Source organism: Cydia pomonella, chromosome 5 (assembly GCF_033807575.1).
Source record: "Cydia pomonella isolate Wapato2018A chromosome 5, ilCydPomo1, whole genome shotgun sequence".
NCBI lineage: Eukaryota > Metazoa > Arthropoda > Insecta > Lepidoptera > Tortricidae > Cydia > Cydia pomonella.
In genome coordinates this window covers 16,955,530-16,969,796 of record NC_084707.1, presented here as the reverse complement: position 1 = coordinate 16,969,796, position 14,267 = coordinate 16,955,530, and the positions used below count along the sequence as shown (strand labels likewise).

Here is a 14,267-nt window from a genome sequence, read left to right as displayed (position 1 = left end):
CATAGACTACGAAGACCGCTTAGCGTTGCTTGTTAGTCTCCGTAGGCTACGGTGGCCAAAATTGAGAAAAAACTGTCCAAATAATTAATTTAGCAAGTAGCAAGTAACAGGGCCTCATGAGTTACGAGGAGGTGTCGCCGACCGGCCGGCCGCGGCCCGGGGCGGGCCGGGCGCGTAACAAGGTATGCTCGCGCGTCTTGGCTATATACTTTTGCTGTAATTTGTTTACCTAAATTAAGATTTATTTTTGTTGACTCGTAGGAAAAATATTGTATGCAACGTTGTATAAGTAGGTCAAAAAAATCTCGTGGCGTATTCCTTCACAATGTTCGCCTACGCCTTCGGCTCCGGCTCACATTGTAACTCACGCCACTCGCCTTTTTTGACCCTTCTTATACAACTGTTGCATAAAATACTATATTTCGGTCGGAATTCGGTAGAGTTAAAATCAAACGTCTTAATTGCTTTAGACGGCTCCGATTGATGAAAAACGCCTCAGATACCATATCCATATATTCAGATTATTAGCGTAGTCAGCTAAGCTTACCGTGAATAAGAGCGACGGTATGGGGGTCTGGCGCTTTATGTGGAAGAGCGAGAAGAAGGCAGGCATGTGTCCCTCCTGCGCGCCAGTGGCGAACAGCCTGGCGGACGTGAACAGCACGCCATTGACGCCGCCGAACGTCGACAGAGCCACGAACACGGGGATCACCCAGCTCCAAGCGCCAAAGAGACGTTCACCGAATTTCTGAGGAGGGAAACAACGTACAGTACAGAGATAATGTTTAAAGATAAATTAACTTTACTGATCACCTGTAAGAGCTGTCGTTGTAAATTGATTCTACTGTCTCGTACATAAGGCCGATATTTAAACGATAGATACAATAACAGCTTCGACAGGAAAATATAACTAAGTATGTAATAATGGTATTAAGCATACGCGGATCGGTCCGCGCGATCTCGCCAACTATTACATAAACCCTAGAGGTTTTCAATAGTGGCTTTTTGTGTTAAATCTTGTTTCAAAATTAATAGTTAATAATAATAATAAAAAAAAAAAAAAACGTCAACATTAAAATATTAGGTATATTATACGAGTATACATCAGTATCAAGACATCCGAATGTCAAGGTTCTCAGTTGTTAAATTAATAGATTTAGCTTAGATAGGTAACTTAACGACACCGTAGTTTGTAGACTACATAAGTACTATTGAGTCGTCTCAGATTTTAAACGTTCTGTTCGCCTATACATTACAATAGACCTAGAGAAAATAAGAGAAGATCAATCGAGTAAAGTACCTACTTTCTAAAGTCATTAGTGAGTATAATATATTATTAATATTATGTTCGTCCTTTACATAATCTCGGACACGTGGGGCGAAGACAACACGCAGAGGCCCCTTGTAAAAAGGGCAATTTACTCTAAAAAGTAATGTTACACTAACCAACGACTATCCCTGTATCCCTTATTGATATTATTATTACATGAAGCTTATTAACATGCCACTTTATTTGCAAAGCGCGAAACGAAACTATATCTATCGTCTACCGTTTTCTTCAAGGTGTAATTCATTTATTTTAAACGAGAACTCACAGTATTATACAGTAAACTATAAATAATCTTGAAAATAATAATATAGACTTAAAAGTAAATAAATAAAAAGCGGCCAAGTGCGAGTCGGACTCGCGCATGAAGGGTTCCGTACCATTTGAGACGTATTAAAAAAAAATCTACTTGCTAGATCTTGTTCAACATTTTACCACTTTGGACACACATTTTACCACTTTGGAAGTGTCTCTCGCGCAAACTATTCAGTTAAGAAAAAAATTATATTAGGAACCTAAATATCATTTTTGAAGACCTATCCATAGATACCCCACACGTATGGGTTTGATGAAAAACTTTAAAATTTTGTGACGTATTAAAAAAAAACTACTCACTAGATCTCGTTCAAACCAATTTTCGATGGAAGTTTGCATGGTAATGTATATCATATATTTTTTTAGATTTTTCATTCTGTTATTTTAGAAGTTACAGGGGGGCGGGGGGCACACATTTTTTCACTTTAGAAGTGTCTCTCGCGCAAACTATTCAGTTTAGAAAAAAATGATATTAGGAACCTAAATATCATTTTTGAATACCTACCCATAGATACCCCACACGTATGGGTTTGATGAAAAAATATTTTTTGAGTTTCAGTTCTAAGTATGGGGAACCCCCAAAATTTATTGTTTTTTTTCTATTTTTGTGTGAACATCTTAATGCGGTTCATAGAATACATCCACTTACTAAGTTTTAACAGTATAGCTCTTATACTTTCGGAAAAAAGTGGTTGTGACAGAATCGGACAGACAGACGGACATGACGAATCTATAAGGGTTCCGTTTTTTGCCAAATGCGTTTTTAAAACCAAACGAACACTTAGATATAAATATTATAAGAGCAAAACTGAAGAAGAAAAACTGTCCTATAACAATTACTCTAAAATATTAAGAAAGTGCTTATTTGTACTTCAGAAAAATTGTAACGATCAGTACATAAGCCAAGCGCAAAACAAGTGTAAGGCGACATGGAATGTTGTAAATAAACAAATTGGTAATTCTAAGATTTCACCACAAATTGATAAAATCGCATTTAATGCCAATTTAATTCGAAATGGAACTGACATTGCTAATGCATTCAATAATTATTTTATAAATTTAACAAATAATGACAGTAATATGACAAATAGTAACAATGCGACGAATCAGAATGTATGTAACCTTATCCCTAACAGTGTAAATAGCATGTTTTTAGAACCCACGACCCCTCAGGAGGTATTAAAAATAATAATGTCATTACGCAACACCAGTTCCGTTGGCTATGATAAAGTAAATACGAAAGCTTTAAAAAGTGTAGCTAGTCATTTGATGGTACCGTTATGTCACATTATAAATTTATCTTTGGAGCAAGGCGTATTTCCGAACAAATTAAAATTCTCTGTTGTTAAACCACTTCATAAAAAAGGAACAAAAACGGACATGGGTAATTATAGACCTGTCACATTGATCCCTGTAATAGCCAAGATATTTGAAAAAGTCTTCTATGCTCGATTACAGAAGTTTCTAGATAAGAATAAAGTATTAGCAATAGAACAGAATGGTTTCAGACCAAATAAATCTACAGCCTTAGCCGCTTTTACTTTAATAAAAAAAGTTATAAATAATATTAATAATAAAATGCCAACTGTTGCTCTCTTTCTGGATATGAGCAAGGCATTTGATTTTGTAGATCACAATGTACTGGTAAAAAAGTTGAATTGTTATGGTGTTCGTGGTCCTGCAGAGAATTGGATTAAGTGTTACTTGTCTAACCGTGTACAAGTTACACAAATAACTAAATTAAATAAAGTAACAAATACAATGGAAGAGTTTATTTCTTCAAAAAGAGAAAATAAAGTCGGGGTACCACAGGGCAGTATTTTAGGACCCCTATTGTTTATTATTTATATTAATGATCTGCCTCGTGCAGTCCAACATCCTACAGTTATGTTTGCCGATGACACAACCATCATCGTAGAAAGCCAAAATGTAGGAAATTATAATGATATAGTGAATAACGTCTCAGAGGAAACTGTAGAATGGCTAACAAGAAATAACCTATCTATCAATACTGATAAAACCAAATATATTTACTTCCGTACCAGACAGGGAAAAGATCTAAGGCTTAATATTAAATGTAATGGGAAACCAATAGAGAAAGTAGAGTGTCAAAATTTCTTGGGGCTTTATGTAGATGAGCACTGTGAATGGAAAGAGCAGGTTAAGGCAGTCTGCAACAAAATTAATAAATTTGTATTTGCAATAAAAAAAATTAGACTTGTAACATCACATAAAATTGCCCTGTTAGTATATTACGGATACGTGTGTTCTGCTCTCAGATATGGTATTGTATTGTGGGGCAACTCATCTGACATATCTAACGTTTTTATAGCTCAAAAGCGCTGCATAAGAGCGATATTCGGTTTAAAACCTTTAGACTCATGTAGACCTATATTTAGACAACACAGGATTCTAACGCTTACATGTTTATACATTCTGGAGGCATGTACCTTTGTCAAAAAACACATGGATCTGTTTCTGATTAAAGACAACAATAATAAGCGAACAATTACACAAAAACCTCTGAACATGCCAGTAGCAAAATTGAGCCTATTTAAAAAGAATTCCTATTATATGCTAAGCAAAATTTATAATACAGTGCCGAAATCTATTACTAGTTTAGTTGGACATACATTTTATACTAATCTTAAGACATGGTTAATCGAAGAATGTTACTATTCATTAAATGATTTCTTTAATAAAAATAATAATTAATAATAATTTTTTAAGCAGCAAATAACCCTTGTTCGAGCTGCTGGCATGAAAATGTTATTATTTAGTTTCTGAATTTTTAAATTTTATAATTATATTGTATATTTGTATAGACTATTGTAGGTACCTGAATATTTCTACGCCGATGCATGCCGGCAGAATATGCTGACCTAACACCCTCTACTCACCAACATTGTACCATATTCTCAGAAATAAATGATTGATTGATTGATTGATTGATTGATGATTGATTGCCATTTGGCTACGGAACCCTAAAAACGTCCCCCAAGTCACTGCAGATGAGCAGTGTCCGCAGAAGGCTGGCCGTATTCCCACGTTGGATGCCAATGCGTATCATTTGAGCAAAATAGGTGCCAGCCCTCTGGTCACCTGTGGCATCTATAAGGTGCATTCTTCGGCGGTCCTTGTAGAGTCGACGCGCGCTTGGCCCCACGGCCCCAGCGTTTCGACCCCAAAAGCCTCGAAAATGTAGCTACTGCCGAGGGTGGCGTATTTGCGGCGTTTGAGGTCTTCGGCCGCATGCTCAGCATCACTGCTGGTGCCCGGAAGGTGGGATAGCACTAGGGTGTCAACGCATGTGACATCCCAAACTAGAGGCCGTCCCAACTTCCAAGGCACCAGAGTCATACCGTCGGGCCTCTTACCATCGTCCCTTGCCAAACCGACGGGCTCGGAAACGCCCGGAATTTTAACACTCACAAGGCCCTTCGGATGACATCGTTGATGCTGGCGTGTCGGGGTATGCCGCCGGCGCTTCTGCCACAAGAAAGCCCATGATATATCTACTCCTCTATCTGTCCAGAGCAACCACAGAGCCAGCGATGGGGGACTTAATAGTTCCTAAATGCAAATAAGCCACCAGTCGAAATGTGGAGTTTCTGTCTACTCGTATTAGGGTGCCTAATATGGATGGCGAGGGTAGAGCTTATAAATAAATAAATAATAATAAATAAATATTATAGAACATTATTACACAAATTGACTAAGTCCCACAGTAAGCTCAATAAGGCTTGTGTTGAAGGTACTTAGGCAACGATATATATAATATATAAATATTTATAAATACTTAAATACATAGAAAACACCCATGACTCAGGAACAAATATCCATGCTCATCACACGAATAAATGCCCTTACCAGGATGTGAACCCGGAACCATCGGCTTCGTAGGCAGGGTCACTATCCACTAGGCCAAACTGGTCGTCAAAGCAAGAGCTTGCAACCACAGACCCGACTCCCAATCCGCAGTGGCAAGAAGACGAGTTCGATCTGCCGTACGAGTTGACGTATCAACAAGAAAATTCCGTACTGTTCCTTTCCACGAGACAACATTTATTTTGTCGTAGCACATTCGAGAATAGACCCACAATATGTAAATAACTCCACGTGTTCGCAGATAATGTAAAGTACCTAGCAACTATAAATTAAGCGCGGTGTAATAAACGCTGACAGATCATATCTCTATTATCAATTTATTATTAACTGGGTTCTGCAACAGAGTTATTATTAAAACAAAGAAGATAAGTTATTACATGACATAGGTATATTGGGCATTTTCCGCCCTATAACTCTATTATTGTCTCATAATATGCTTTATAAATAAACTCTGTACCTACAGTTACCATCAGATATATCCGAGCGGCCGAGGTGCTCAAAAATATCGAAACACTTCCCTAACGTCTTGACAGTAGAGAGGTGTTCAGATATTTATGAACACCTCCGTCGCCGCTGTGGCCGCTCCAATATATCTGATGGTGACTGTACCAACGGTATGTGCTTTTTAAAAGAAGTTTACAGGATTTTAAAGGGTCAGCAACGCAACGCGCACGTAGTGAACGCTTACCATCAGGCGGGAGATAAAGTATGCATGTTTGCCACCAACGTCGTATAAGTATATACCTATAAAAAAAAACTAGGTAGACGGCTTCAATAAAAATACTCTACCTTTATAAAGCCGACATGGCAAAATTATAAGGTTAAATAACTCACTTTTTTTTTTATACTACGTCGGTGGCAAACAAGCATACGGCCCGCCTGATGGTAAGCAGTTTCCGTAGCCTATGTACGCCTGCAACTCCAGAGGAGTTACATGCGCGTTGCCGACCCTAAACCCCCCTCCCCCTCGTTGAGCTCTGGCAACCCTACTCACCGGCAGGAACACAACACTATGAGTAGGGTCTAGTGTTATTTGACTGCGGTTTTCTGTGAGGTGGAGGTACTTCCCCAGTTGGGCTCTGCTCTAAATCTGGAATAACATCCGCTGTGCTGTGCCCTACCACACAAAGCGAGATGACATTCACAATGCCCATACCTCTCTTAATACTTATTGCAATATCAATCAACGTCATGACGTTGACGTGTAACTTTATTGCACTAATAATAAACTGAAAGCGACGTCCGCATTTTTATTACGCGACTGACCTTACACCCCACGCAGATGTTGCATTACAGCAGTGCGTGTTTAGTGGTGAAAACTAGTAAAGAATTCTTCACTGATTAATGAACAAATGCCTGGAAGAGAAAGCCGGGCTGGCGTCCAAAAAGCTCAGTATGCTCAATAAGGCGAAGCGATTCAAGCGATATCTTACTCCGGGGCGACTAATGCTATTACATTATTGCTATTACAAACCACAAGTCAGACCCCGTATGGAGTATCTTTGGCAGAGACTAACCACCTGGATACCAGCTAGGCTTTGACCAGATCCAAAGGTGCGCTGTACGAATCGTGGATGATCCTAGATCTAGATCCTACTCAACCTTTAAAATAAGGAGACACTACGTTTTGTTCGGTACACGAATGAGTGAGGGTTCTATTCTACCGCTGAAAATACTCTTACCACCGTCCATCTTTAATACAGTTGTTATCAACCTCAGGCCATAAGACTAATAAATCAGAGAGATAGACTTAATGCAATGCATCCCCACCCTTTTCCTTAGCGAATGCAGTATGTGTTACTAAACTTGTGCTCCATCTATTACGTTACTTACCACAGCTACGGCAAACTTCATCTCATCCTTGCTAACGACGGCAAAGTAGGCGACGTTGGCCAACGCATAGATGATGGTAACCATGGGCATGGCAATCCATATCGCCCGCGGCAGGTTCCTGAAACATAAAGCACATACTTGAGCATAGATCATAAAAATATCACGACTTTTATGGCTCGCTAGTGACGTGGAGGCGTAACAATAGACTTCTGAATAGCGTCGGGTTTATGACTTACTCGTAATATCTAGATACCTATTTATCTATGTTTATGTTAAAATTAAGGAAGCTGCAGTTTTGGCTACAATTCGTACAATTTAATAAATAATAATTTATAAACTAGTTTAACTCTCTGTGTACTCGTACGTAAAATGAATTAGGTATCAAAGTTATTCGGAGCACACCTCGAATTTACTAATAAGTAATTACTTTAGCAAGATGCACTACACATTGCATAAACATATGTACCTATAAGTATCAAAATGAGATTATTCAGTAATAGGTAGTAAGTAATATTTAAGTTAAAATAGGCCTGGTTTGAGACATATATTTTTTTTCCAATACCTGCGTAAATGTTTCGTGCTATTCCGTTATTTGAATTGTTAATAAATCGCCTAGTTCACACTATCGAGGCTGGATGTGGAAATGGCTCCCAGCGAATAGTGCGAGATAAACGCTATGAATAATACATGTAATAGGACGAGTGTTCATGCCGTGTATTCTGATTGGTTGCAAGAGCGAGTGAAGGACCAGCCAGTATAACGAGACTTCAACTAAAACCTTGGTCTCCAACTCTCCAGTTGACGTCTTATGTTGCCATCTCCCCATATGTATAATGCTCAGATCATAGAAGGTACTAGATATCTGGCGGAGGCGTGGCGTGGCGCGTGTCTGACTTCTTATATCTATGGTATAATGTGACCGAACCGAAGGCCAACGCATAAAATGTAAACGCCAACTATGATCATATTATTACATATTGCGTCTATCGATTATGTGCGTGTCAGTGACGTTTGACGGTTGCCCGCCATCTAAAGAAGGGACAGTTGTCCCACGACATGTTTCGCCAGCGACGTCAGATGAAGTGCTGCGACGTTGCCGGACTACGCTCGAGATGTCGGGCGACATTGCGCATCTTACATATGATGTCGCCCGACATATCGAGCGAAGTCCGGCAGCTTCGTGGCACTTCGCCGGTGACCGTTAAGCGATTGGAATGACTCTGGAATGGACATTACACTACCCGCAGTCATAATATATCTTTCTCGATTTAATATCGCTGAGTTAAAGAAAATCGTCTGAATAACTGACCCTTAATTACAGCAGGAATATGATTTCCTTATTTGTTTCAGTTCTTTGTACCTATATCATGAAATTGTATCAAGTCACGGTTGCCCTTTAGGTAAATGTTTATTATATACCTACATAACGTGGTATGTGCATTCACGATCACTTTTCAGGGCCAGCTTTCACTGAATAAGTTTCCACCGATGATCAAGAGTAATCCGGGTTGAGGGTGAAAACTTTCACCGGTTTTAATTAACTGATAGCGGGGTAACTATGTCCGGATTTCAGATTTTCAACTATTTGAAAGGGATTTGATTGGTAAGGTATCAGTCAGAAATACCTAAGTTAGAGTCACCAAACTTTGTTAATTACTAAAAAAATCTAAAAATATATTATTTTTGTCAAATATGTGTAGTTAAGTAAATTAATGGAATCATGATTGTCCTGGTAAATAACTTAATACCGGTATTATTTTACTAATGGATGTCCAACGAAACCTACATTTAATACTGAAAAGCCTCTGCTTTTGAACAGAGGAACGCACTTAGGCTTGTTTGAGAATCTCTCGAGGGATCTACTTCAAAGAATTTAAAAGTCGAACGAGTCGAGTCGAGTCTTTGCACAAACACTGCTATTTGTTAAAACTTCCTTATATTTGACGACCGGTTTGGCCTAGTGGGTAGTGACCCTGCCAACGAAGCTGATGGTCCCAGGTTCAAATCCTGGTAAGGGCATGTATTCGTGTGATGAGCATGGATATTTGTTCCTGAGTCATGGGTGTTTTCTATGTATTTAAGTATTTATAAATATTTATATATTATATATATCGTTGTCTAAGTACCCTCAACACAAGCCTTATTGAGCTTACCGTGGGACTTAGTCAATTTGTGTAATAATGTCCTATAATATTTATTTATTTATTTTATTCATTACTTTTTTATTTATTTTACTATGAACGTCATTTTGAATAAAAAACAAAAAGCGTTACGACCGTTAAGTAACTCTTTTCTTAACAGGAAAATCACACAATGGTTTACAAGAAATTATTCTGTATTAAATGTATTATAATTAAATTATAATTTATTAGTAAATACATTTACAAAAATGTCACTCACACATTAACTTAATGTTATGATACCAGTACGCAGTGTGAGTTCGTTTGACCACCGAAAGGGTTTTTCCCCGTTTTTCCAATTAGATACCTACCTATACCTTTATTTTAAATTGTACCTGACGGCTTTACCTACATTTAAATCGTACAAGCTACAAGCTCGCTGGGCATGCCAACTCGTAACGACGATAAGAGGACTTGAAGTTTCAGTGGGAATAAAACTATTTTGATCTGTTAAGCGTTATTTTTACCTATGTAAGGTATTGTATAAATAGCGGAATAAACTCAACCTGTTTTTCAACGAAAACAAGAATCTACAAAAACTGCACAAGTAATTAATTCCAGAATAACGATAACCAACTATAAGAATATCAATTTTCCATAGTTAACATTGTGTGCAATATTTGCATAGGTACCTTGTACCTACTAAATATTTTTTCGCCACACCAGCTCGTAACGGCTCTCTTGATTGTTCAAAAACTAATCAAAAAATTAAATTTCATGCACAGTTGTGAAAAGTAATTTAATGCAAATTTTTAGTTGTTGTTTCCTTGTGTTAGCTGGTAGAATTGACTTTTAAATGAGGAATTTCAATGATAAATATTTAATAACGTTCATTTGGATTTCATTTCGTTTGATTTTGTTTTACAATTACAAACAAACGAACAAACCAACATTTATTCAGCAAATAGGCCACAGGGGCACATTTACATGCCCAATTTTTACTATAAAAAATAACTAAATACAATTACAAATATGGAATCAATTAAATATTAGTATTTTCCTCATGTTAGTGTGGTGAAAAATTGTGTGTTTCACTCGGTGACAAAATCTCGTACCTTGAAACCCTCAACTCTCAAGATTCCACATTTCGAACCACTCGCTACGCTGACTACTTAAATTATGGAATTTTTACTTGCTCGGATATCAATGAGCACGAGCGGTTAAACCACAACTTTCCCCCCTTATAAAACAAATAACTATTATCGTCCGCACATTTTTATCGTGTGCCACAAAAAAATCCACGTCATTACAAGAATGGCTGAGCCCGGACTTGTCCTTAGTGGAGGAAGATCGTGCCTTCACGTAATATCGCTTATAAATAACGCTCGTTATTTGCTCCTCTAGTTTTGTTCCTTCATTAAATTACGAGTAGGTACCTAGCTATAATGGTGTCTTGTTACAACCAAATTGGACTAATGGAGTGAATTGGATTGATTCCTTGTGACCTTATCAATAGTTTAGTAGAAGTGTTTGTTGTTATTTGCCCCGACGATACGATTTTTCAGATCATCCACGTCATAATATCACAAACATATCTCCCCCTTGGGTTAACCTGTTATAGATGAAATTTACTGAATTAGATGTCATATAAGCACATAAGCAATGTCGAATAATTTAGTCAGATAGGGTAAAAGAAACATACTTACTTTGCTTGGATGAAGGGAAACCGTAAGTCCTTCTACGTAGGTATTTTTAAGCCAATATATTTATGCATTAGGTTTATTTTTGATACAATATTTTTAAGTATCTCTAACTGTTTATTTTCCCTACAACTGTCCCTCTTGCCCCATAGTTCCTCCTATCCCACCTAACCTTAAGCCATTCTATGTTCTATTAAGGAAATATTGTTTAAGCCCTAGGGCTCTCTAGAGTGGCGGAGACCGGATTTGAACCGTACTGGAGGTCTTTGTTGCGTTTATAATTTATATATGGTAGAGTAACTACTAAAACCATACTTAAGTAAATCAATAAATATGATAAAATATTTTTTTTTTCCTAAAAAGCTGTTAGATAAACTTACTTGTACGGATCCTGTAGCTCTTCGGTGACGAAATTGAGGTAGTTCCAGCCGCCGAAGGCGAAGAGACCCGAGTAAAAGGCCAGCGCCACAGTACCAGCTGTGTACTTGCCCTCCCATGCATTTTCAAAGTTTTCCGTGTGCCCTGTCAAATTAAAATCACCTTTAAACCAACTTCAAAAAGGGATAGTTATTTATTTATAACTTGTCGCTGAAATTATCCATGACACATCTATAACAATTAGGGTTTTTTCTTAAGTGATTTATATAATTTGCTGTCGGAAAGTAGGTAGGTATAAAATCCGGAACGATTTTATGGAAAGCGGCTGTTGTAATTGTACCTATTTAAGGGTAACTCACGCTGGAATGGCCCGGGTCCTACAAGGCAACCGACACTTCATTTTCCACGGCAGGTGACCGATGCTTTCTATAGAAAACGAAGTGTCGGATGCCTTGGCCTGGACCCGGGCCGTTTTAACGTGAGTCATCCTTTGCATGATGAAATTAGAGTAGGTAGTTACCTACTTATAAGTATAGTAGGTTGTTACATTTATTCAACTTTACTAGGCAGCGTATAACGCAAATAAAGCATTTTCATAGTTCATAATAGTACATTACGATACAAGTGCGAAAAATAGGAAATTCGTAACGAGTGGCGATAAATTAAAACACGACCGAAGGAAGTGTTTTAAATCGACACGAGTACAACTTTTTACAGTAGGTACATACATATGACCCTTTAAATTTTTGACATAGTTACGTAATGTGCTAATTATCGCCCTAGTGCGGTAAAGTAGCACCATATTTACTGTACAAATAATTACAGATAGGTAAGTAACATCTTCGTGAATTTTATTGGAACGAAAATAGGTGGCAAAAGAGTGTTGTGTTCGTTCTTCTTCTTTTTATCCTGTCACCCTCTGTTGGGGTGTAGGACTCGGAATTATCGGGTGTATGACTCCAGTCCTGGGCAGCTTGGGTAACCTGCTCCCATCCCATCCCCAGCACACCCAACTCTTACTCTTGTTGTTGTTAGTAGGTAGGTAAATTAATTAAGTCATACGTTAGAATATAAAATAACATATTACGCGTATTATTTGTGACCATGAAACAAGTACGAGAAACTTGACGACTAATATTAACGGAAATAAATAAGGATAATGTAGTATTCATTCAATTTGTATTATAAATCTTGTTATGTAGAGCGATAATTGTGTAGCTGTTGTTGTAATTATTTTTTTAAAGTTTATTAACAAGGACAAAAAATTAATAATACACACACAGATATCCCTGCGAAAAAAATTCAAGCTTTCCTGTACGGTAAGGATAATTTAAACTTAAGAACTCGATACATTTACAACAAAATTTATGATCGTTGCCTGTCATTAAATTGGTGGATCTGGATTTGTGACTGACTGTACAACTATACAGTTTGCATAGTAATCATTATGGAACTAGATTTTACTTCAATTTATTAATATTCATAGATACAGGATAAAATAAATAACACGCAATAGAAATAGCAAACCGGTAGCGATTAAAATATGTACTTTAGCTATGCGTGGACTTGTTCCAATATGGAAACATCGAGATTATCAAATCTCAGTTTATAGGTACGTCTTACGATTAGATTCCGACCTGTTCCATATTAAATAAACTAGTACATTTCAGTGCAAGTGTGGAAAGTGTGTCAAGGGACACTTGCACATGTACATTGAACGACTTTTTTAATACATTTGCGAAAAAATCACAATAAAACAAATATTGGTGACGTGAGACTTGCAGACCTTTCAGTTACGAATTTTTCCTTGAACTTGAATGTTAAAGCCCGACCAGAATTACCAGAAATATATGATCATTGTCAAGAGGGCGCTGTTATTCTCATGTATAAGGTGACAGTTCAGTTTAGTATGAAACATTAAGCTCCAATGAAATTCCGCAATATGGCGCATATCATATATTAATGGTGAGGCTTTAATTCAGCACTATACGAGGTTCAGCAATGATTTACATTGCAAACATTAATCGCAATAACTCATTTCATACAAAAACACTCTCACAGTTGCATAAATTGCAAGTTGCCTAAGTTGAAGTATGTATTTTGATACAACTAAATTATAAGTGAAAATACTGATAATGGCGGGCGCCGGTTTTACTTTTTAATTTTTAATTTTTTCTGTTAACGACAGCCAATGTGGTAATGATAGTTTCGTCAACCAAGAATTAAAAAGAATGTTTTAGTAAAATATTGCATTATACATATAACATTTAATTTATATAATAACAAATAAATATTTAATATATAACGTTTCATAATATTTTTTACGTAATAAACGTAGATATTCCGTTCCATTCAGACAACTTATTAAGAACGGTTTTTCAATATCCAATATTAAAAAATTAACGTGTTATAATGATTAAGAGGTAATTAATACAATATGATATATGTAATTTTTTATGATTCTTACATTAACAGCAGGTTTTTATGTACATTACGACTTTTAAAGGAAACTAACATTAACACTCATCAATAAGTAGTCATGAATTGGAACAAGTGTAATTTAAAAAAAATCGGAAAAGTAAAAAGCACTAGTTCGCGAAAACCAACTTTCCGCACGCTAAATAGCTACGTAAAGTAGCAGTTTTTGAGCAACTGTATTAAAAAATATTTTACAGTACATATGGTGCTACTTTACCGCACCAGTGC

At 37.0% G+C, this 14,267-nt stretch overlaps 1 protein-coding gene across 1 annotated transcript in view; it reads right to left on the bottom strand.

The window, feature by feature from the left end:
* Positions 1-14,267, bottom strand: part of LOC133517891 (large neutral amino acids transporter small subunit 2) — a 41,859-nt gene that overhangs the window by 3,430 nt on the left and 24,162 nt on the right. Inside the window, exons 4-6 of the mRNA XM_061851362.1 lie at positions 11,564-11,705; positions 7,364-7,481; positions 548-748 (exon numbers count right to left, since the gene is read on the bottom strand). Of these exons, the coding sequence (XP_061707346.1) occupies positions 548-748; positions 7,364-7,481; positions 11,564-11,705 (461 nt within the window). The remainder of the gene's footprint in view (positions 1-547; positions 749-7,363; positions 7,482-11,563; positions 11,706-14,267) is intronic.